The sequence below is a fragment of the Falco peregrinus genome, chromosome 17 (assembly GCF_023634155.1).
Source record: "Falco peregrinus isolate bFalPer1 chromosome 17, bFalPer1.pri, whole genome shotgun sequence".
NCBI classification, from domain to species: domain Eukaryota; kingdom Metazoa; phylum Chordata; class Aves; order Falconiformes; family Falconidae; genus Falco; species Falco peregrinus.
Window position 1 is genome coordinate 384,628 of NC_073737.1, and position 24,633 is coordinate 409,260.

General features: G+C 48.8%; 1 protein-coding gene across 3 annotated transcripts in view; it reads left to right on the forward strand.

Annotated features, from left to right (window-relative positions):
* ZMAT4 (zinc finger matrin-type 4) overlaps positions 1 to 23,092 on the forward strand; it is a 66,966-nt gene extending 43,874 nt beyond the window's left edge. For all 3 annotated transcript variants that reach the window (XM_055820347.1, XM_027781103.2, XM_005233529.3), the window contains 3 exons: positions 5,539 to 5,766; positions 14,293 to 14,389; positions 22,653 to 23,092. In XM_055820347.1, coding sequence (XP_055676322.1) covers positions 5,539 to 5,766; positions 14,293 to 14,389; positions 22,653 to 22,668 — 341 coding nt within the window. In that variant the 3' untranslated portion in view covers positions 22,669 to 23,092. The remainder of the gene's footprint in view (positions 1 to 5,538; positions 5,767 to 14,292; positions 14,390 to 22,652) is intronic.
* The last annotated feature ends 1,541 nt before the right edge of the window (positions 23,093 to 24,633 follow it).

Sequence of the window (24,633 nt, forward strand, 5' to 3'; positions counted from 1 at the left end):
GGAGCGGGCGCTGGCAATTCAGGAGGCAGGAGCTCATGCCTGCAGCCTGACTGGTTAGCATCTTTAAAAGGGGTCAAGCTGCTGTTCTGATCGTCACACGGTAATCCTTCAGATGGTTAAATGGCTTGAATGTTTTGTTGGTGTTTCCCTATGCTCCTAAAAGTAAAGTGTTTTTTAACTTTCACATGTGATCAAAAAAAAATGAGAAAGACTCTATACAAATACTTGAACTCTCATAATCTTTAAATTAAAAAAAAAAAAAGCATAAAATGTTTTCAAAGTTCCCCAAGTGCTCTGATTGTAGCTGAGATTAAACACAGTTAATCTGAAAAGGTATTTTTAGTGCCAATAGGCAAGTAAAAGTCAGTAATAACCTCCAGTTTTCAACGTCTGATTTTCAGCTTTGCACAAGAATTTATCCTGCTACTCTAAATTGTTGTGAATTTCCATGTTGACCATTTGTTTAATTAGCGGTCTTTGTGTAAAGGGAGGAAAGAAATGGCGAAATTCTTTGCCCAGCTGTCTTTGCAGGAGTCATTTTGTTCACACAGGCATACAATTGCCTCTGTGGAGCATAGCATCTCTTTAAATTGAACAGTAACAAAATGTATTTAGGGGACAAAATTAAGACTAATGAATGCAGTTGAAACTGCAAGGGAAATTCAGGAAGAATTCTTGAGCTGTTGGAAGAGCAGTGTTATCCAGTAAAAGGAAAAGGAAAAAAAAAAAAAAGCATTGAAAAATACGTAATACTCTCAGCGAAGGTGAAAAATTTGAAAAATATCTGCAACCGGAATTCTGATCCTGGTGATGGTTCCTGGAGGCAGCAGCTCTGAAACACGCTCTGCTGCCAGGCTGCGGTGGGACCTGGAGCCACTGCTGGTAGCCAGAAATTCCCCGAGGCTTCACTCTGCAGAGCAGCTCCTCTCCAAACGCCGAACTTCGCCCTGGCCTGGCATCTGTTTCCAGCCGGGAAGCGGCAGAGGGACAGGATTCTGCAGACACCTCCCCTGCTGCTGACATCCCGCATGGGTCTGAGTGCTGAGCGTTCTTCCCTGCCAGCGGTGTTGTGCAAGAGCGCTGCTTCATATTGTACCTGAGAGCAGCTCAGGCACTTCCCAAGGGGTTTTGTGTCACGAGGTGAGATGTTTATTATGTCTGCTCTGCTGAACTGGGAAAGAACAGACTTCCCTGCCCTCATCATGGAGGTTGCATCAGTCCTAAACTGAAGCAACCTGTGCTCTGCGCAGCGTTGGAAGATGCGAGCCTATGTCCTACTCTGTGCCCCAACAGTTCTGTTCCCGCCCACCCCCCACCCCCCCGCCCCCAATTCCTGCCGGATAATCCAGATGTGCTTTCTGATCACCTGAAGCTGTAGCATCCGTCACCTGCCTTTGGGAGGGCTTGGGTCTGTTTGGTGGATGCATGTGGACACGTTCTGCCTCCGAACGGACTGCTGCTTGATATTCTGAGTTTTCTGTCTTAGTGTTACACCTTCCCTTTCAATTTTATCATTTTAATGAAGTACACATCTCTCATTTCTCAGCTGGTGTTTTCAGGAAATGGAGAAGTGCCTTAACAGTTGTTTTTTTTTGCAGTAGGAAAGCGATGTCTCCTCACTACAGTGAAATATTCGTGATCTTTTCCGTTGCTTCTGCTGCACAAGGTTGTAGCCCTCTCAGAGGCTTTATCTCACCACTATTGCTGATGAATTTCTCTAGTCATTTCCAACATCTTCCGTCAGCTTGCATCCAGTCATCACTATGAGTTATAAAACAAAGAATTGTGGGGGGAAATAGCTGCTGCTTTCATTGATCGAAGTGCGGGTACCTGCAGGCATTGTTTCAGGAAGGTGGAAATCGGCCCCTCAGCACCGGTAGTGCTGCGGCGTGAGTCATGGCTCTGTGGGGGCAGGTGCCTGCACGGGGGTCCCCTGCGTTTGGGGTGAGGTACAAGGGCAGGATTTTGCCAGCAGGAAAAGTTACCTTGGCTTCTTTTACCTTCCTGTTCTCTAGTTCCTAGAGCAGGGTTTGCATTCAAGGGGACAGAGTAAATGGCTTTCAGGTTTGGGTGCAAGGGTGCCCCCAGCAGCAGCTGGACTCTGCAAAAGTCCCAGATTTGTCTGTTGAAGAAAACTGAGTTTCTCCATTGCCCCACTGTCGTGGCTCAGTTACTTCGTCATTCTCATGCACAGTTCCTGGAGAGTGGCAATGATAAAAAGTTGGGTGCCATTTAAATACAGCTATGAATAAAAAGCTTTGCATGCAAGAAATGTCAAACATTAGTTCATTGCAAGAGTGCTAAAGTGTTTCTAACTTTGTATTTTGCTTCTTGCAGCAAAGTAAGACTTTCTCACTTCCCTCCCACAGCAAAAGGGAACGTAAGGCAGACTGTCAAGAGCTATTTAGCATTTTGAAATACTTGAAATAGTCAAACTAGCAGCTTTTATGTTTGTGTTTTAGATGGAGAAACATTTTTAACATTTGCTGTTTTGTGAGTGTTTATTATTAATTTTTGTGTCGCTGCTCAGGGAACGATCATGTTTTCTGTTCTGTAGTAGTTATGCAGTGCATATCAAAATGATAAATCGACATGTGCAGAGAAGTCAACTTTCAGCTGTTTCTCTTCAGGAGGATTTGGAAGACATGGGATGTTTTTGTTAATTGTCAGGCTGGGTTCAACGTGCCTTAGGACTGGTGGGAGTTGTAAATGGAACCTGGGGATTGTGGCTTTGCAAGAAAGTACTTGGTATTCTGAGTGCCAAGAGGAAATCCCTGCCATGCAGGAGCACCCATGTGATGCGGGCAGAGGGTCCCTGCCATGGGGGCTGCAGCCTGCAGGGAGGGGAGGCAGGCATGGTGGGCTCGATGCAGGGCTGGGGTGGAGGGGGGGGCTCTGGCGCAATCTCTCGAAGCAGGAGCGCTGCCAGCCTCCTTCCTGCACCATGTTTGGGTGAGCACAAGCCACCAAGCTCATCAAGAGGGACTTGGATGCACAGCCATGGGGCCACCAGTCCAGCTGATGGCTGAGCAGCAGGGGATGCTTCTGTCGTATTTCTTTAGTGAGTGAGAGATATAACTCCTGCGGACACCACCAGCTCTGCGAACTTCAGCCTCCCTGGTTCCCCTCTGGCAGCAGCTAACATATAAACAAGGAGAAAGCTGACTGAAAGATCTGATAGATTTAACTTTATAGCCTAGGGCCTGCAGAGCAGCAAGTCAGATATATCACAGAGCTCCTGGACCGCTGTAATAACTGGTTGTTTGCAATGGTCCAGATGCCCAGGCATCGCTACAGCCCCGTCCCGGCGCCTCGCAGTGCTCTGGAGCCACTCAGCCCTGTCGCGGGGCACAGGAGCGGGTCCCTGCAGCATCCCCGGGCTGTGCGCGGTCCCTGCAGCATCCCCGGGCTGTGCGTGGTCCCCGCACCCCTGGGCACTGACCGCCCCCCCCCCCCCCCAGCAAGGCTGCTCGGGGAGCACCTGCGGGTGGTCACAGGAACATGTGAACAATAGGCAAGCTGTGCTCACTTTTCATGAGTCAGGTGTATGCTAAGTCTGCTTAGTCTTAGTTTGGATGCGTGATATTGCTATCTCCTAATTTTCTTCTTAATCAGCCTGCAGGCCCCCGGCTCCGCTCTTCAGTGTACTTGTCCTGTTGTTCGTGTTGCCTGCACCTCGGCAGGGCTGGGGATATGTCTTCTGCTGGCACCGTAGGTGTTGGAAAAGATGATGTTTTTAGGAGCAAAATAGAGCCGTGTCCGTCCTGAGTGCTGCCTGCTGCCCGTCAGCTGTGCTGGGAGTGTGTCTGGGGCAGCAGCGCGGCCACCACCAACCTGGGCTGCACCGGCAGAGCCGGCGCATGTGCGAGTGATGCTCCGGGCCCGGCATGCTGCAGTGAGGCCCCAGGCAAAGGGAAGAGGTTTCCCCAGTTGGTGTTGTGCTCGGTGTCTAACTGGGCTGGTTAAATGGAGGGCGGGCAGAGATTAGGCAGTGGAATCCTCTGGTGGGGTGAAATGAATCCAAACGAGCAGGCGGGCGGTTCGCGAGACAGCAGAATGAGGAGAAGAAATATCTTCTGCAGAAGCCAGTTGTGTAATCACTTTATTAACTAATCCCCCAAAGAGCTGGTTTGCTGGTGCTGTGCAGAGCGCTGGTGGCAGCAGCAGCAGAGAGGATGCTCCTCTCCAGGCGTGTCTGCAGAAGCAGTCGGGCGAGGAGGGTGACAAAGCCCCAGCCCACCGTCCGGGCTGTGAAACTCTGATACCTTGGCAGTTGTCATCAAAAACAATAGATGCTTGTAAACCCCTGGAAATCGATGAGGTTGTAAGTAATGCTATACGTAAGATAGAGTTTCCTGAGGAAAGTTAATAGACATCCATTCCAGAGCAGGTCAGCAGAAGATTCGTAACAATATTAACTTTCTTGAGCGGTGGAGCCAATCACGGCGGGCTTCAGTCGCAATTACATGTCTAATTATATCCCTGTTTTGCTCAGTGCTGCTGCTCCTGGTATCAGACGCTGAGGTGGGTTCGGCACTTGCCAACCTGTGTTCTCATCAGGACTCGGCTGGAGTAGCATTGAGCCCCTTGATCAAAGGAGAGTGACCGAGCTCCTCTTCACCACCTGAAAATTTGCCTATTCTTGTGTCAGAGAGAGAGTGGTTTGTTAATTATTTAGATAACAGATGTTTCATCTGGAAAAGAAAAGGAAAACCACATGAAAGGGAATTTTTGAATGAGGTGTGATAATTAAGTGCTAGTCACCGTATATTTTTGTATCCCAGTGTTACCTGAACTTTATTTTACTGTTTTTCCATGGCTTTGTGACTTATTTTTTACAAAGTAGGAAAACTGTAGCAAACAAGGTGCAGCTCCATTATGTAAAGACTAATTACCCGTTTTTCTTTGAAATCATTTGGGGATCATGTTTGTGTTCCCGGGTGGCCTCATGATGAATCTGAAGGGAAATGAGATTAAATTCAGATTGTGGGTTGCTGGTACCTGTCAATTCACAATATGAAGATATTTAAATGAGGGTGCTGACTATTAAATTATTTTCTTCATCTGTGACAATTTACAATTACTGCAGCTTTCCCTATTCTTTCTGAGAGCTTTTTCAAATACATTGAAAAAGAAGAATCCTGATGTGATGATAAATCTGTCTGTCTTGAGAAGTAGATGGCTTTGCATGTTTTGTTTATTCTCTGCTGGCAGTTTTTCCTGGAAGTAGCAATTTAAGCAGGGTAAGTTTAGCAAGTTTAGTCACAACAGTGGTAGGATGCGTAATGAGACCGTCTTCCTTTCCCAGCTAGTGAAGTGCAGCTAGCTGAGGAACAGCCCTATGCTAGCCTTTCATGCTGCTTTTTTTATGAGAAATGGTAGATTTCCAAGCAGTGCCATCCAGAATATCCAGTGGGACCCTGTAACTGCTGCTAATTACTCCCCGTGTCTAATGTGGGATCTGCCTCAGGCTCTGCTGTTACTCAGACAGCAACACCAGCCGGGAAAGGCTCATGTCTTAATGTTTTCATTTTACAGAAACTGCTCTGAGCTCCCTAAAGCCGCCGCACACGGATAGTGCCCCGGTGGTACCATCACCACATCAGCGGCGAGACTCGGACAGGTACTGCCAGCTCTGCGCAGCCTGGTTCAACAACCCCATGATGGCACAGCAGCACTATGACGGCAAAAAGCACAAGAAGAACGCGGCCAGAGCTGACCTGCTGGAGCAGCTGGGGAAGACCCTGGACCTGGGAGAGCTGAGAGGTGAGAGCACCAGTTCCAGAGAGCAAGGACCTGCTCCCGCGGGACCCAGTGGCCACAGTGATGCAGCCCTTGCCTGCTGTGGTTCCTCTGGTCAGGTGGTGCAGGGGAGACCATGTTGCTCTCGCTGCTTTATGAGGTTCCTACTACTGTAACAAAAATCCTCGCCTCTGCAATGGCGCTCTGTGATTTTGGCAGTATCCTTTAAGAGTTATTTCCTGGGTGTTTCTTTTGCCTCTTCCTAAAATAGTGCCTTCGATTAGCACACACTTCTGTCCTTGAGCAAATGTGGACTGTCCCTGTGAGCTGAGAGAGGAGGAGACGTTAAAGTGCTCAGCCCCACAGGGACGTGGGGATGGGATGTTTTGTGCTGGAGGCAGAGCACTCCCTACATCTCCCTGATGGAGAGCAAGGCATTAGCTGTCTTCTGTGATTTAATTAGTGCTTGTAAAAGGCTGCAATGGCCCTGGGTCAGCAGCAGCAGAGAGGAACCGAGCACTTGCTATGGCTATGTTAAACACAAGTTTTCTGTGTTCCCACTGAAGGGAGAGCAGCCATCCGTCCATCCATCTGTCTGTCCATCCATCCTGGCCATGCCCTGCCAGGAGGGGCTCTGACACCCAGGGGGCCCCAGGCTCACCCAGATTTGGGCTTTGCACCCCTCTGGGAGCCCCCCACGTGCAGAGTGGAGCCACAGCTAGTGGCCATGGCTGCTGGAGCCCCCGCACGTCCCTGGTCCCCCCAGCTGCAGCCCCTGCCTGGTGCAGATGAAGGGCCGGTTCCGCCACACTGCGCCTGTTGATGGAGATGTGCTAATTTATACCGGCTGAGGATGTGGCTCAGGCTGAATTCTGAAGAAAGTGCCTTTTTAATATAGAGGTGTAATTACAGGAGAAGAGGTGCGAGCCTCCTGTTGGAAGTTTTCTCTGTGGTCTTGATTACAATTCTGTATGCACACAATGTATTTGACTGAAGTAGGCAGAGGAAAAAGTGCAGGTTTGATTTTCAAAACCGTGCGGGAGAGGAAGTCTGGTTTGCCAGCAAGACGTTGCATTAACATTTTAAAATACCTTTTCTTTTTTTCTTGCTAAATGAAATAATTTTCCTTTAAATACTAATGACTGTGCAGTATATTGTGCGTTTCTTGATCTCAAACAAACCTTGTAATAGTTATCCAGGTCCTTCGTGTGCTACCTAGTGTGACTCACAATGCCATAAATGATTCATGGGACTGAGTCACTGCCCGCTGTTGAAAATATGTGGGGAAATAAAACCTGGGACAATAACATGGAAGTGCTTAGTACTTTGAACTGTGCCAAGCTCAAGAGTGGCTGAGGATATCATTAACTGTAAATAAATCAGTTGTGAAGTGTTTTATTCATTTAGCTTGTGCCTAGGAGAGTTGAAATTGGAGGGCTTTACATACTCGTCAGCCTGTGTTGGTTTTTAACTTTACGACAGTTCTGTGCATGGTTGGGATTTGCAGCTGAACCTAACGTGGTGCTGCCGGTGCCCGTTGATCGCTGGGGAGGGGGGCTGCGGTGCTGTGCTGCGGCTGGGCGCATCCCCAGGTGCGGGGGGGAGCCAGCTTTGCTCCTCCAGTCGGGCCCTTCCAGGCTCTTGCTTTGGAGCCTGCGGCTCACAGGTGTCCAGGGCTCCCCAGTGAGCTGCGCAGCCAGACTCGGTGAGCTGAGGGAGATGTCCTTGAGCCTGCTGATGGTGTCCAGCAGAGCTTGAGAAATCCTCTTTCTCACAGTTGTTCTTAACTAGGGGTGTGAGATGCTCTCCTGTGTGCATTTAGCTGTGAGGCTGGAGCAGATGCCTGCAGAGGCAGGAGGCAGATCCCTGCAATGGCCAACATGGGAGGAGATCCACCTTCTGTCTGAGAAAACAGCTGTGCCTTAGCAGGTAAAGGCATTTCTGGCTTCAAGAGAAATGGCAATGGTGGCAGTTCAGAGGTAGCCAGTGGCGATCTATCCCAGCTCAGCAGCAGCACCTTGTCTGACCGTCGCTGCCGATGTCCGGTGGGTTTGGCAGTACCTGGTGGGAATTCCAGCTGTGAGCTCTCCCTGCTCTGCTCTTGTTTTGCTACCTTGGTATTCACTAGAATGCAAAGTCACTTCCTTTCCATGCTGCCCCCGGTTGCTTCTCCCATCACAACTTAATATAAATATTAATTCTATTTTGACTGCTGTGGGAGATGAGCATTTGATGCATTGTGTGAGCCTGGAACAAGCAGTGTCAGTTGAAGTACAACATTTCAGCAGCCTTTGATGTTTTGATAATGGCTATGATAAAATATTTATTGATAAATATGAATGTGTATTTGGAGAAATAAGAATAGAAATATATTTTTGGACAACTGATATTTATAGGAAACAAAAGCATTGGTTCTTCTCGCCAAGTGCTCATCCTGCAATTTTGAAGTCTTGTTTTCTACTCAGACATGAGAAAGAGGAGAAAAAAAAGAAGGAAGAAGAAACCTCATTAACAGCACCTTTTCTCTTGTCTGTACAGAGTTAAAGCTGCAGTACGCATGGTGGCACGGCCAGCTGCCTTGGCCGAGCAGAGGGCGCGTTGCGGGTTTGCCAGCAGTGCCCACAGCCACTCTGCGGGGTCCGACCCAGCCTCGCTGAGCAGCTTCGTGGGGCTTTCCAGCCTGGACAGCAGAGCCGGTCCTGGACCCCCTGCTCCCAGGGATGGGCTGGACACCAGGGGAGCTGGAGGACAGCCCCTGGAAGAGGAAGAAGAGAGTTTTCCTGCTGCAGAGCTGCCGCCTCTGGCTGCCGCGGTGCCCAGCCAACCCTGGAGCAGATCATGCGAAGACGGAACGAGGTGGGGATGGTGACAAGCCCTGAGTTCTGGGCTCTGCCCCCACAGCTTGCACCTGTTCAGCAACACGGAGCTGAAGCTGCTCCGTCGGAGGCACCGGTGCGGCTCCGTCTGGCGGCTCTCGCCTCCCCGCAGCCTGCACCAGGCGGCGAGGGAATTGCGTTTTTGCTCCATCAGCTCACATTTCACCAGTGTGACTTCATGTTGGCGTTATCCATCACGGAGTTCTCTTGTTCCTGCTCTGACGCAGGTGGGCTTGGCAGGGGCAGGGGCCTTGCAACAGAGACTGGCATATCTCAGTCGTGGGGAATTTAATTAATAACGAACTCTGCTTATTGCTGGTGCTGAGCCAAAACCCCGCAGCAAAATGGTCTCTCTGTGAAGGCTGGCGCAGTGTTTGAAAGTCTGGGCTTCGTCACATGGATTCAGTGTTGCCCTTTCCTGTATGTACGCCTTTGAATGAATAAAATGAGCACAAGGCTTTACGTACAGGGCGGACCTCCCTTCATCTCGTCGGTGTTTATAACCTGCGCTTCAGCACCTTTTCGCGTGACAGCAAACAACTTGCCCAGGCACCCTGGGCTCTCTTTGGTGCCTGCTAGTAGAACCTGAATTTTACATAGTGATGGAGACAGATTCTGGGCCAGCCTGGAGCTGATTAGATGGGATCCTGTAAGATCCTCCCCATGCAGGAACATTGGTCTTCTTCCCAGGACACTCAGTCCCTGGAGAATAGGAAAAGCACCATGCCCTGGGGCAGAGGCTGGTGCCTCTCAAGGGCATTACACTGTGGATCCCTAAAATAAAATGCAGCTGCCTCTCCATAAAGCAGGATCGGGAGGGCTGCACAGGGATGTTGTCACCTGAAGCCTTTGTGTTTTCAGGTGAATTGTCACAGTCGCAGGTGCCATCTTGTGAAATCAGGCAAGAGCTGAGTTTTCTTTTCCTTCTCAGCCTATAATTTCTTTGTGTGCCTTATAAATATTTTTCATTCTGTGCTGTCACGTTTGGTTAGTAAAAAGCGATGTTATTAACAAGTCCTTCCCTGGAATGTATTTTAGTGCATTTTATGCAGAATGACATTAATGACTTTACTTGCTAATATTTTATTTAATGGATAAAAGAGCACATTCCATTTTACATGAATGCATGTCATGATGTAAGGGAGGGAATGCTGATGTGTCGTGAGGGTACAAAAGTCGGTGTGAATACAGACAGAGCCCAGCATTTCCTAGCACAGACTGCTCTGGTTGGGACCGCCTTCCCGTTGCAGAGTGCTTGCTGTGCTAATACTCAACTCCAACATGCTTTGGTTGGTAGCGTTTTATGGAACCACAGTTTCAGCCAAGTTGGCAGCTTTGGTGAGCTCCAGTGAGATCACATACTGTTAATTTTGATGTTATGGAGGTGATTATTGCCGCTGGTTTCATCCTGCAGCTCATCTCAGGCTAGTTTCCTTTCTCCGTGTCTCGTTTCGGTGGAGTTCATGTCACACCCAAGACTCTCCCTGTACAAGCCCATCCAGGATGGGGGACTCAGCCAAGGGGTCCTGCAGTCCTCGTCCTGCCGCAGGTGCAGATTGGTGCTGGTCCAGCCCCAGCGACATTGCCATCCATCTCAAACCTATCTGTGCACACTAGCAGGTGTGTGATTCCGCCAAGCGCAAACGAGTTCATAGCATCAGCCAGTGGGAAGAGCTGCTGTGGTGGAGCAGTGCTGCGTGCTGCCGGTGCTGGGCGTGGGGGACAGGGTTCCCCCCTTGTTCATCATCATGTGCAGCTGTGACATGCTGGTGGGAAAAAAAACAGTGTCCTGAGTTAAAAACTGTAATTGCTGATGGCGTTTCCACCTACACAAGTAATTAAGATTCAATAAGGCTGCTGTTAATGTACGCTGTTAAATTAGCTGCTGAGCATTAGAACCTTATTACCTTAATTTAAAGTATTACCAGGTTTTTCGTTCCCCAGCCCTGATCTCTGCCGTGCAGCAATCACGGCATGGTCTGAGGGCTTGGTCTGCAGCAAGGTGCTAACGCAGCGCCTGTGTCAGCCATGCACTGCCTTTTCCATGCTCTCCCCTGTGCTGTGGCATGTGTGTAGGGGGTTTCTGATGCCTGTTGGCTTAATAAAGGAAGCAGGAGCTGCCAGCTACGGACAGAGGGTTTGACTATAAAACCATTGCTACTGCACCAAGAATAAATTCAGTAAGGAGAGCATCCATAAGCATATTTGCAATTTGAGTTTTGTTCTGTGCCACATCATAACACACAAAAATAGAGGTGACTATTTAAATACTTACGCATAATCGCTTGCTTGCTATTCTCAAGTACTCATCTGAATTTTTTTGAAGTATTTCTTAGAGAAGATGTTTAACTTCATGTTGGGCCAGATTCCTAGGTGAGAGATGTATGAAGTGTTTGAGAAAAGTGGGGCGGGTAGTATAGCTTGTGTCTGAAGTTCAAAAAAAGACAAGTTATTTTTTTTGGAGTCTGTAGGTGCAGCTGGGAAATGGTAAGTTTGTATATAGCCTTTGCAGCTGATTATGGTATGCATAAACTGATCAAATTCAAGAATGCCGTGCATTATTTGTTCTAAATGAATTGTTTTAACAATTTCTGCAAAGAAATAATACTGCAGAAAGTCAAAAGAGACTATGATATGGTACATTAAAACTGTTTCTAAAGAGCACAGCAGCCCATGCTGAGAATCCCACAACTCTGGTATTTTTAAGTGGATCCCTTCAATTAAGCTTGAAATGATCTGTTCAGATCTTCATGAAAGTGAATCAGTGCAAAGCAGAAACCTCACCACAGAGACTCTAAAATCGCAATTCTCTTTTTCCTAGGAGTACAGGGCAGAAATTACTTTAGCATCAATGGTTTGCTGTGATGCTGATGGACATGTAATGTCAGTGATGCTAATGCAGTCTGTGATGCCAAGGGAATTATTAGGATGTTAAAATACAAGAGAGAGGAGGGCAGAAGAAACCACTCTCTGACACTCAGCATAGTAAGGGAGACAACAGAATCAGAGTCTGAAACACTTATGTCTGCATTTAAATGCTTAATTCATGTCAGGTTTTGGCCTGCATACCAGGAACAAGAGCCCTCAGACTGCTCTACCTCTCAGGGATGTCCAGAAGAGAAACAGGCATTCAATGTACGTTCAGCTGCACTCCGTTCCCTTCTGCAGGACCTGGTTTTGTTGCTGCTCTGGTTCTTAGAAGAGGCTTCTTATTTCTCCCACAAGAAATAGATGGGACCACCCAGCTAGCGGTCCATCTCTTGGCCCAGGTCACTTATGGAAGGATAATGAAGAAAAAAAAAAAAAAAAGAAAAAAAAAGAAAGAAAGAAACTAATTGGATCTGCTTTTGCAGGTTTTGCAGGTGTGGAGGAACTTCCCCAGTAGCATTGTGGTGGTCTGTGATTACAGAAAGTTGTGAGGAATGTTTTGGGTGAAAGCTTGTTGAGAAAGTCAAAATAGAACATTAATGTGTAAATAATTACATGATCTATCCTGTGCTAAGCAGGCTAGTGTCCTCTCCAGAGGGAGGGAGGAGTGTGCCAGGGCACTCAGAGTAAATGCCTCAGAACTGGACCAAACGTTTTTCCAGGAGACAAACTGACATGAATTATCAGCCGTTCCCAGCAGCTGCTGGGCAGCATGCTGCCTTGGAAAAAGGTCTTTTCTCCTTCACCTCCAATTCTGACTGCTGCCTGTCTGCTGGGTCCCTGTTTCCAGATTTTCAGTTTTCCAGAGGTGGTAGTTGAACCCAGTTTGAAGATGTTTCTAAGTTGCATACAGAGAAACGTGGCTCTTCTCTTATTATCGTGCCATGGTCAGCAGTGCCTGCAGATATAATTCTGCAAAGTCTCCTGTTCATGTTCTGTGCGTGCATGCTCTTAGGTGAATAAATGTCTTGTCTGCTGTGGATGTCTCAGAGATGTGAAGTCTGATCTTAGCTGAATAGACAAAACACAGGCTGATCTTGTTGGGTTTAGTTCTTCAGCTCGGATTTTTCCAGTGAAAGTGCTGAGGGACTTTCTCTGACTTTGCTTATAAATTGCTTTGCAGTTTCTGTTTGAGATGTGCATGAATCTGCTTAATTGCCTGGGTTTTTTCTTCCCTGCAATCTGTGCCCAGAGGCAGAGCAGTGAATTAGGGGAGAAATGCTGTTTAAACCAAGTGCTTTTCCCTTGCAGGGAGCCATGGGTGGTGCTCCTTGGGGTGGGGGGTGTCTTTCCCGTGGGTCCAGCAGCCTCTTCCGAGGTGCAGCCTTTGCCCTGTCCTGACCCAGGGAGCGGGACAGGCCATAGTCCACACTTCTGTTGCTCTGGAAGTGTTTGTGTGGTTTGGTTCAGTGCTGCTGACACCATTTGTCTCCTTTTTGCTAGCAGATAGACAGACCTTGCGTGCATACGACCAGTGCACATCTCCAGTGTTGCACGGTCGCCTGCCTGGTCTGGTCCTGCCTTAACTTGCTCGGCTGACAGCACTGCTGCACTTAGGTAGCGTTCTCTGCAGTTTGCATCACAATCCAATGAAATGCAGCATAGTTACCTAGCAAATCACTTGTAACTGTGGCAATCCAATAAACAATGAAGTGGAAAGTAGCAGAGGCAGCTAAGAGATTTGTTAGAAAGTAAAAAATAAACAAACAAAACCCCCCAAACCTCCCCAAAACCAAAGCCAACTGAATTTCATAACGTTTCTACTGTGAACCCACTGAGATGTTCTTTCTAGTTCAGTGGTACTCAGTTGGCCAGCAGCAAGAGCAACAGCTATATAAATAGTTGGTTGTTATTGTGTCTGTGAAGGGCTAAAATTAGCAAAGCAAGGGCTGCTTTGCGGTCAGGGGCTGTAGACAGGTATCGTAGCCAAGAATAAATCTGTCAGGCAAATGAGCTCCTGGCATCCAGCTTTTGTATGGCCACTTGGTACCCACGCCAGGCTTCCAGCTTTGACCTTCAGACAAAGGCTGCCGAGTCACCAGCTCTCAGTGATCAGCAGCTCCCAGCAAACATGGTGTTTGCTTTGGTGGATAAATCAGGGTGGGTCCTTCTGGGGGAAGAAAAATAAGATCCTAAGTGACCTAGCTCCTAAATACACTAATGAGGAACTGCCCTGAATTTGATCACTATCAAAACCCAGGGGAATGAGTAGGGCCTCATGTGCTGGTTAGTCTTGAGCGCAGTGGTGCCTTGTGAGAGTCACAGGAGAGGGATGTGGGCGCTGAGGAACTGTGGGGACTGCGGTGTCCAGGAAGTATTTGCCTGTGAAACCTGCTTCATTCTGCTCAGACTGTGCCTCTTAAGAATATTCCTTTAGGCTTCACTAATGCTTGGATACCCTGGCCTGGAAAAGTAAATAGATGGGTAACTGTAAAGAGAAATGTCTGGGCAACTGGAAATGAAATTTGAGACCTGAGTATCTTCTAATTAATTAAAAGTTGGCTGGGAGCAAGGGTTACTGCTTTTTTTGTTGTTGTTTTTTTTTTCTCCCCCCCCTCCCCTTTCTTAAGCCATTATCACTCAGTTGTACTTTCCAGCTGCCATGTTGATTCTGAGTAGTCTGTAGCCCCGACACGAAGATGTTTTTCCTCCCAGTGCAGCCCTGAGCTTGCCCTCAGCCTGCACCGACACACACGGCTGGTGCTGAGGGCAGTGCACAGTTAATGACTCCAGGTTTTCTTTGCAGGCCTGAAGCGCAGCTACACGTGCAACATCTGCAATGTCACCCTGAACTCGATAGAGCAGTACCATGCGCACCTGAAGGGCTCCAAGCATCAGACCAAGTGGGTACCTGCGTGCTTTTCCTGGTGGCCTCCCGCCTGCCTGTGCCTGCCTACGTGAACGCACACGTACTGTAATGCTTACGCTCCGATAACCCCGTCATCTGAGGAGCTCTGGGTGTTTTGCTAACACAGATAGGGGTGGCCCCTCCAGCTTGGGGCGTGCAGGGCTGAGCCCAGCTGGGTGTCCCAGCGTCCCACCGAGGCGCGGAGGGCAGTTCTGCTGTTTGCTGGCAATCTCCCACCAGCCACAGCATGCCCCAGGAAACCCACCATCGGGCCATGATGTGTCCCACGTGATGTGTCCCATGCAGCCTCCGCGCCGGCTGCTGGGTGCTGCTCCTGCCTTCCCGCGTTTCTGCCCGAGGCTCTGGGGTTGTCCTGCAGAGCCCTGAGCCCGCAAATGTCCCGTGGATGGGGCTCCTGCCTGGAGAGGTGAAGGGTGCTAAGGGGTTGTCCTGCTTTCCTGAGCATCTTCCTTCTCTCCCGCAGACCCCTCCTCTAGCCGCTCCTTCTCAGGACACCCCCTATCCCCCCCATTCCCCTGGCTGTTGTCCTGCACATCCTCAGGGATGCCCCTCGTCCTCAGCTTGTCCTTCATAGGTTATCAGCTTTGGGGCAGGAGCACTCCTTTAATCCTGCTCACAACGGTGCCCAGTGCCGCAGGCATTTGCAGCACAGATTACCGTGGAGCCCTGCGTGTCTCTTCCCCACGTCCTCAGCCCAGTGATGGGTTTTCTGTCCCTCCCTGCTGAACCATGCCAGAAGATGCATGCTGGGAAACCCAAATAGCTGCCCATCCTCTCCTCAAACTGCGCGGTGCCTGCTGGTTTGGGAAGGGTGAAGAAGGAATGGGCAACAGTGACCCAAGATGTTAACAACTTCTGGTCCTGATGTCACAGGCATTTGTGCTTAATGACACCGAGTTTGCAGCATCTTTCATGTGTTAAACCTTGGAAGAGATACTGGGAGTGTAATGGGATTAGGTGTTTCCAAATGAAAATGTTTATGCTGTGATTTAGAGCAATTATGTATTACCCAGCTTTGAGAATTGGAGGGAGTCTGCTCTGTCAATTAGTACAAATTATTAAAATGAAGTGATAAAGATACATGTTACCAGAGAGGAGATTAATCAACTAATCTCTCTTAATACACTTATGTGTGAGCTTTGGGAACCGTTTCAGGCTGAAGCACTCAGGACTGCCCAGATTAGAGGAAGGATATAAAAGGTGTCATTAGTTACTGAAATATTTCAGGTAGCTTTAAGGGCAGTCTGAAAGATGAGGCAGGATGATCAGAACCAGCAATATGTACTAATGTCAATGTCTAATTTTACTTAAGCTACCAAAGGATAAACGCAGACCTTCCCCAGATGATGTTAGACCTTCAAAGATCCCCAGTATTATTCGTGTTGCCTCTATCCTGTTTATTCACAGAGCGTTTGAATGTCTTCCAGATGCTACCCTTTCTGGACCTGAGCATGTAGTCATATTCAGGATCCCAATTAGCAGAAGGAACTGATTTTCTAATGAGGTGGTGTTCTTCCTCCCGCTCCTTGCGAAGGGTGGGTGAAGTGGAAGGAGAGGCGATTGTCGAGCGGCTGTAGTGATGCAGCACACCTACCAGCCTCCATGTTTTGTGGAGGAGAGGGCTGGGGTCAGGCAAGCGAGACGTGGGCTTAGGCTGTGCTGCAGGCAGTCTGGGACCTCCAGTAAGCCACTTCTGCCTCCACCCCCTTCCTCTTTTAGCACGTCTAACTGGCTGCCCATCCCGGCTCCAGCAGGTTACGTGTGCAGCGTGCAGGACGGTGCAGACAGGGTCGGTGTCCGTAGCCAGCGCCACAGATTCCCACTGCTGGAAAGTAGAGCTGACAGCTTTCCCCGTCGGAAACCTGGAATGAGAGCAGCTGTGATGTGCTGCCCAGGCACAGAGCTGTAATTTATCCTTCCCCTGCCAGTCCTTCTGAGTTTGTGTTATTACTGCTGTTGTTGCTGCTGGTATTATTGCAAGGGATAAAGGAGTTCATTTCAAATCAGAGCAGCCTCGTGGACAGGGATAGAGATGTGCAGGAAAGGTGTGCTGCTACTTCTCAGCATTGGGAGGGTGCCTCACCCTGGTTTATACCTACACCTTCCGCTTTCGGTGCTCAGTCACCTGCAGCTAGCTGAGTGTCATCTCCACACATAGATGGTTCTGCAGAAGGATCATTCCTTCTGCATCTGCTGCTTTCCCAAATATTTTCTTCCAGCTCCCTGCGACAAAAACTGCAAAGACTCGGGGTCTTTCTACTTCGTCTCATTCTGTAGCTGGAGTAGGAGCCGAACGGGGAGTGTGTTACCACAGAGCTCAAGATCGAAAGGGATGTCTGGGTAAAGGATCAGCACGAGTCGAGACAATAATTCACAGTGGTTTATCGCTGCCCATCGGGTGGAGACCCTCAGCTCCCTGCCTGGCAGGCGTGGCGGGAGGCCAGGCTGCGGGATGGGGAGCTGGAGGAGTCCCCATTCCGTGGCGGGAGGCATTGCTGCTGTTTGGCTGATGAACCTCCCGCAGCCGTTCAGACCTGGGAGAGCAGAGCGCTGGGGTGCCGGGGGTGCCGGTGAGCAGGAGGGTACAGCCGGATCCTGTCCCGAACACATGGGGCGGCCGGGAAGGGAGCAGCACCTGGCGTGGTGAGGGCTGCGCTGGGTTTGGGGAGGCTCCCAGCATCCCAGCCCGTCTCACTGGGATGCCATTCAGCCAAATGTCACCACGGTATTTTAGTGCCAAGGCTTGGTGGAAGTTGCAGTCATTCCCAGAGCTTTCCGGAGCTCTGAAAGCATGTGAATTATTGATAGGAAGGCACATTTCTCTTTCATCTTGGTGAGGATCAAGCCAGCCTGTGCAGGGAACACCAGAGTAGTGCAGAGGCCTGCAGGACTCCTGCTTTTTTTTTTTTTTTAAGGACCTTCCTCTTCTGCAAATTAATATTCTTATCAGTCTTTCTATATTTAGTTTCTTATCATTTATTCATAATGACTTAAATCTGGTCCCAAGAGATTTTCATGGGCATTCAGTACAAGAGGAAACAAAGTAATAAATTCAACAGAAAGTATGTTACAAATGTAATAATGGAATGCCAATTAGAGACATTCGTCTGACCAATTTCTATGGGAAATTGCTCAGATTATTCTATTTCCTCCATTCGTTGTTCATTCTTATACAATTTTCTTTGAGGCTAAGTATCCCAGAGCGGCAGAGATCTCTCCAGCGCCTATAGGAAAGTGCAGAAGCATGGGAGACAATAGGTTGGCAGCTTGGGTTTGTGCACAACAAAAGCTTTTTCCACCCTGTAATTAGGATGTAACCAGATTTTACTCTCCTTGTTTAAAGCTGCCTTTGCAGCTTCATTGTCCTCTCTGTGGGACTGAGGGGGTGAGTTACCCGAATCTGTTGTCCTGAATCAGTTCTGCCCCCATAGCCTGAGGGGTCTGTAACAGCCATATAGGCTGCTCAGTGGGCCGGACCCAGCGGGCAGCCCCAGCATGAGTCTGGGGGAGGTCTTAGGATAGTTCCTCTGTTTGCCCCGCACAGTGATGACCTTGCCCGTGGTGTTTGTACAGAGCTGGCTGCACAGGTTGGGTGCTTGTGATAGTAGCAGGTAGCAGAAGAATTCAAGAAGGTAAATACAGTTTATACAGCTAACGTTCCTGGGTACAGAAATTGTCTGTAGTGCAGACAAAGAGGAAGAAATCTTCATGTCTAGTGCTGTAAATTAACACATTATGGCAAGTTACTCTAAAATGTGTTTTGACTGTTGTATGAGTGACTGAAGGTGTGCTGGCCGTCAGCTCAGCCCTGTTTCCAGAACAAAGGGATGTGCAGGGCAGCAGAGACACAGCAGATTTTGACAGGGCTGCATCTATGTTTTTGTAGCTTTCTACAAATGATTGCCTCTTCTATACAAAGAAAGTTAATTTTGAAACCCAGAGCCGATGCTGCTGTCGAGTTTGCGCTGAGCAAGGCTGGGTCGTGGCAGCACCTTGGCTGGAGAGCGCAGGGTGAGGCAGATGCGAGTGTGCTTGGCATTGGGGTGCCAGGGGAGGAAGCCGTCCCTCCTGCAGCCCTCCTGTGGACCTCGGCGAGTGTTTTGTCCGCTGCTTTTTGTTGTTCTCATTATTGTTGGTTAGTGTCAAGACTGCCCTCTTCCCTATAACTCAGTCTGAAGCCAGTGGATTGCAGTTGCCAAGGCAACAAAACATTTTATGTAGCTGCCATACTTCATATAATTAAATATATATATATATGTGTGTGTGTGTGTGTGTGTAAAAGGCGGGGAGCAGTTTGTAAAGGAAAGGGATTTTGCTCTGGGACAGATTAGCAGGGAAGGTGATTGCAGGTGGGAAGCTGCCCAAAAATACCGGGCAGTTGAGCCTTCTGAAAAGCTGCATTAGGAGAAAAGACCTTTTGTGAGGAACGAGTCAAGTTGTGGGTATTTATTATGGTCCTTGAGAGCGCTCCAGAGCGCAACACACAACTGAGCCACTGCTACAGTTGCTTTAAATAATCCACCATATACAGCCCTTGAACTACTGCTTAGAGGGCCACGTTGCTTGAACCTTCGTCCCTGCTCTGTGCGGGCACCGACAGTGCTGGAGCTCCGTTAGCGGCGCAGGAGCTGGAGGCTGCGGCCCCTGCAGCCGGCCTGCTCTTCCTTCGGGGTGTCTGGTGGGGAGGGCTCAGCTGTTTGCTTACAGGAATTTCAGGGGCTCACCTGAATGCCTCCAACTCAGTCTGTTTGACCAAAAGATGGGGAAAACAAGGGTTGGAGGGGGAGAGCTGCAAGTGTCTTGGCTGGTATTTTGGTGTTGAGTAAAAGGGGCAGGAGGAGGTGGCGAATGCGAGCTAGTCCTTATCCCTCTGATCAATGAATATGCAAGGCAAGATAATGTCTGCTAGCTCCCATTTTTTCCCTGGGGTGCAGCTACTTTAACCTGTATGTTTGAAAATAAAGGAAAAATGCATCCTTTTTTTATCCTGTCGTAAAGTCAGGAATTGGAGCGAGAGTCAGATACAGGAGAATATTTCTTTCAAAGCCTCGCAAATCTGGCATCCAGTCTGTTCACATCAGGGGTCAGGCAGTGTTCATCACCGCTCCGATGGGAATGCGCGTTCGCACAGAGCAGCTGAGCAGGGGCTGCTTCTAAATGTGCGGGGGGAGCAGTGCTCCGGCCCGGGGCTCCAAGGAGTGACGCGGTGGCGGCACACACACGCGCCAGCACAGAAGCAGGTTTTGAAATGAGGCTGGACTCTGGAACATCTGCAGCGGGGAGGAGCACTAAACCTTTAATTAGGGATTTATGAACTGTGTAGAGATGATTGAGTCATTGTTTGACTTGCTTTCCAGAAATAGATGTGGGTTTTTTTAATCTCCCCTTCTCCCTCCCTCCTCCCCGCAGTGATCAGAAGAGCAGCAGAATGACGAGCAAGGTGCCAGGCAAGCAGCGGTGCTGATGCCCGCTTTGGCTGGATGTGGTCAGCACCAGCACCTTTCTATGGGGACTGGTGGCAGCCAAAACACTGGCTGGTGCGGGGCTGCAAGGAGGAGGGCATGTTGTCTCTGAAATACCGGGAGAGAATCACATGCCAGCCTTGCTCCTTGCTGCTTGCAGTAGGCTGAAGGAAACAAATCTTCCCTCTTTTCTGGCTTCTGTAAACTGCAAGATGAAAGATTGCTGCTAAAAGTGATTTGCAACAAACAACAGAGAATTAAGTCCTGGGTAGTTGTGAAAGAAGCCAGAAGACATTCAAATTCTGGGCTCAAAGAAAGGCTCATGTGCAATATTGACTTCGGGCTTTGCAAAAGGCACTTCCCTCCTTTAATTAGCGCGGGCAGGCGGCGGGGGTGGGACCAGGGTGCTGTGGTCATGGCTACGTCCTGGAGAAGATAGCTGTGTTTGGGGTGAGTTTCACTGGAGGACCCAGCTCCAGCTCTGAAGTAGCTCCTCAGGGGCTTGTGGATGAAAGGATGAAAGATGCTGTTGGCAGAGTACCAGAGCCCAGACCCACGTTTGATGTAAGTGCCATCTCTGGGCTGGTTGCAAATATATTAAACGCTGTAATAATGTGCCGGATAGTGAGAGCTGAGAGCTATCCTCCACCGTTCTGGCTGTCAGCAATTGGAGGCTGAGATCCAGCCCTAGTAATTAAGAGTCTGACTATATGGGGATAATGATTCCCACTTCCATAAAGAAGAATTTTATCTTCTCGCCTTTATTTTGTCTCTTTGATCAGCCAGACCTCTCTGCCACATCTAGAGCTCACAAATGTATACTGGCATTTTATAACCACTCATTTACACATTCATAGATGCTAATACCCGTCTAGGTTTCTCTTTCAAAGTCATGCTTTCTGATTAATTTTAGGATTTTCGCAGAGAGGGGACCCAATCCTGCAGCTATCATTGGGGTAAAATCCATCCAACCTACCAAAGGAGAGAAGTATTCAGTTGAGATGAAATTTTTGTGGTTGAAAACGGTCCTTTCTGATTTGGAAGGTGTGCTCTGAAGACCTTTCTGCACAGCCCTTCACCTAGTCACTGGGTCGCACCCTGTGAAAGCCCAGATGATTAATGGCCTGCTGAGGAGCAAGTGACAGCAGGCGTGGTGCCTCTGCAGTTTTTTTTTCTTTTTTTTTTTTTTTTTATTTTCCCTGATTGAGAACACAGATGTCTAATTGGAATAGGGTATTTATTAACATAAGCTGCTTGGCTATTCAGAAGTCGGAGCTAATCAAAATACTGTAAATATCGTGCCTGGAGAAATGTCACCCTTCACCATGATTGCATTTCCATATTTTTTTCAATCTATTTAAGAAAGTGTAAACAAGCATTTAGAGCCCGTTGTGGCTGAAACGTGCTCCTGGTTGCGGTGTTTGGGGTGGCAAAGGCGCAGGCAGTGGGCATGGCGCAGGCAGGTCCTGGGTGCTCTGCCCACCCTCCTTGGGTGGCATCTGCGGCTGTCCCTGCTCGGGGCCTTGGAAGTTAATTAATCTGCCCAGAGGCAAGATGTGCCTAGAGGAAGGCTTTGGTGATTCCTGGCCTGGCTTCAACTGTGTCAGGTTTTATGCAAAATGTTATTTCTGTTTCCCCTGGATTTTTCCAGCTCCATCCCAAGTGATGGGAGGCTGAGCTCCCGCCTACACATCCTCACCCAGAATGAATGCACTCTTTGATATAAGATTTCTAATAAATTTCAGGAAATTATAGTAAATACGTGAGTTGTACCATATCCTTCACAACCAAGCCAAATTATTTTTTTTTCTTACCTTAATGACCGCAACTTTTATTGGTAGCGCTAACGCTTTCCATGTGCTCTCTGTACCGTATAGTGGCTGATGCCTAAAATATGAAAAAGCCTTTAGAGTGATAATAACTCCAGAAGATGAATAGTTATAAAAGGTAGATGGAATTGAAAGGCATTTTAATTTGTCATTATTTCAGTTCCAGAGAGCAGCTGAATAATTGCACTACCTATGAAGAGAGAGTGTGTAATACTTTCTCTTGTTAAAGAATTAAATATTCTCTCTTCCCTTTAAATGTAAGTGGAAATAAAGGTATCTCTGGTATCTTCTGTTTTGATCACAATTTGAAAGCCCCAGAATGGCTCGTGCAACTTTGCTTTGTGGTGTCAGGTGTACAGATTATTACTTTAATGTGAAGCATCAGCATTGGACCCATTTCCCGAAGTGTAAGCCTGAGATCGCCAAACGAATGAGAAATTCCTCACGTATACGTTGGGTCACAAATAAGGCAAGTTTTGCAGGGTTTGGTAGGCTCTCGAACAAAATGAAACTGAAGACCTAAAGAAAGTACGCTTTTTGCAAATTGTTACAGCAGTTTTCTTTCATAAAATACAAAACTGTCCTTAAAATTGCAAGGGTGCTTTAGGTAGAAAGAGTTTATTTATATGGGATTTTTTAGAACTGACATCTCTTCATTGCTCACATTAAAAAGTTTCTTAGTCATTATGAGAAGGGTTGCAGGTTTGTCCGGTCCTGCTTGGCCCAGGGTCTGCCTCGGGCACTGAGTCTCTCTGGAGCTTTGGCTGCTGAAGGGCGGTGGCGGGGGTGGGCACCGTCTGCTGGGGAAGGGGAGCCAGATGGTCCTGGGGCTGCCCGGGCAAGGGTGGAGGCAGAGGCATGGGCAGACCTCAGGAGATGCTCAGAAACCAGCTCTGAACTGGGAACGCAGGGCAGAGAGTGACTTCTGCTTGTTCCTGTCTTGCAGCTTGAAGAACCAGTAGTAGCCCCACAGGCGAGGAGCACCACCGAGGCAGATCCTGCAGAGAGGAACTGGCCAGCGAGGAGAGAATGCTTTCTTGGACAGTGATCCTGTGTGGATTCAATAATTAACATGTAACTAACCTTCGCTTTGGACAAATACATGGATTTTTTTTTTTAATTTTGTGGTGAGTTAAAATATTTCAATGGATTTTTTTACCCTTTCAAGATAGTATTTATTCAGCACAGAGTCTAGAGTATGATAACTATCCTGTAAATACAGCACTTAATCATCACTCATCTTCAGAGACAGTGGAAACAAAATATTTTACTTTTTCATATTTATTCTTAGATTTCTCCCAAGAGTATAAAATTATTCTATTACATTACCCATGATAGTGATGTAATCAGCCTTCAATCAGAAATAAACATACTTTCTTCACCTTCTCCAGCATGGTTTGTGTCAACACATAAAGAGCAGCAAAAAATGAATCACGGGGATTGTATAACAGATGAATTTTTAACTTTCCTCTTTGTCTTCAGAGAAACAAATGGTTCACTGAGCAAAGAAAACTAAAATGAAAGTCTTAACTTTTCCTGCTGGTAGGATTCCTACAGGCTAGACGGAAGCTGTTCGCTCTACCGACTTTGCTGAGGCAAACCCACAGCCAGACGCTGCTCTGCCCGCCGTCCTGGGGTGCTGCAGCCCTCCCGGAGAGATGCGGGACAGTGGGACTGGAGCAGTGGCCGTGGCTGAGCTCGCTGGGCCACCCTGTCCATCCCGCCCCGCACTGGGGGCACTGGCTGCGAGCGTGTTACCTGCGCACCTGCAGGGAGATGGTGGAGAGGCAGCGGGGACCGGTGATGGGGACAGTGGAGAGGCGGCTTGTGGAGGCTGGTTTCAGGACACCGAGGCCAACTGTCCCCGGAGCTGCCCTCACTATGCAGCGGGTGCCAGGCTGGGACCCGTGGCCGTGGTGGAGTGAGCCCTCGCCGGCATCTGGGCATTACCAGCACGGCCGCACCGGTGAGTTTTGCGCTGGGGCAGAAATCTTTGTGCCCCAGGATGGGGGGCCCAGCGCTCCCAGAGCCGCACCAACGGCAGACCTCTGCCCAGGCACTGCCTGGCACGGCACGACACGGCACAGCACAGCCCCCCATGCACTCGCTGCTGGGGCCTGGGTCTGCAGAGCCGCGCATCTCCCGCTGAGCTCTGGCCCTTCCCTCCCCATGGGCAGGGGGTTCAGGTGAAGGCTGTTCCCGTATCAGAAGACCCAGTGTGTTGCAGCCATGTTGGCACTGCGAGCGGCGAAGCGTTCGGCAGGGTCGGGTCTGCAGGGAGCCTCGGGAGCTGGACATGGTGGAGACCCTGCGGGTGCTGGGTGTCGCTGGCAGCTCCTCCAGCCGGGGTCCCGCCGCCCACGGAGCACCCCGTCCGACAGCACCGCCGCCAGCAGCTCCGTGGCAGACTGTGGCTCGTGGGGGTCCGTGCTCACAGGGAGGAGAAAACTCAAAGGATTTGAAGGAAGAAAAAATTAACAGAAAACCAGCCTTAACTGTCCCAAAGGATCAGTGTTTGTGCAGACCCCAGCCGGGTCCCAGTCTGCAGCCGTTCGGTGCTTGGCCGTAAGGAAGGTGTTTATTCCTTACTGGCTTTGGGGGGAGTGGAAACAAAAGTAACTCTGTCCACTGGAAGGAGCTCATGAAGATTTTAGTTTTCCTACTACAGTCAGCACAAAGAGACCGGGCTTCTTACCCAACCCGCTGCAATGCAAAAAGAGCTGCAATAAACATGGTCCAGTTTCACGTAGGTACTACAAGCAATGCAAAACAAACAGCGCTGTGCCCTGTTAGACAAACTCGGTGAGTGCACTTTGCATGCAGAGAACCTGTCTTGTGCATGCTGCTAGAGATTAAGCACCACTTCTTTAAAGCGCAATCTGGTTGGTTTATGTGTGTGTAGTAACACAATTCTTCTGAGGCTGTGG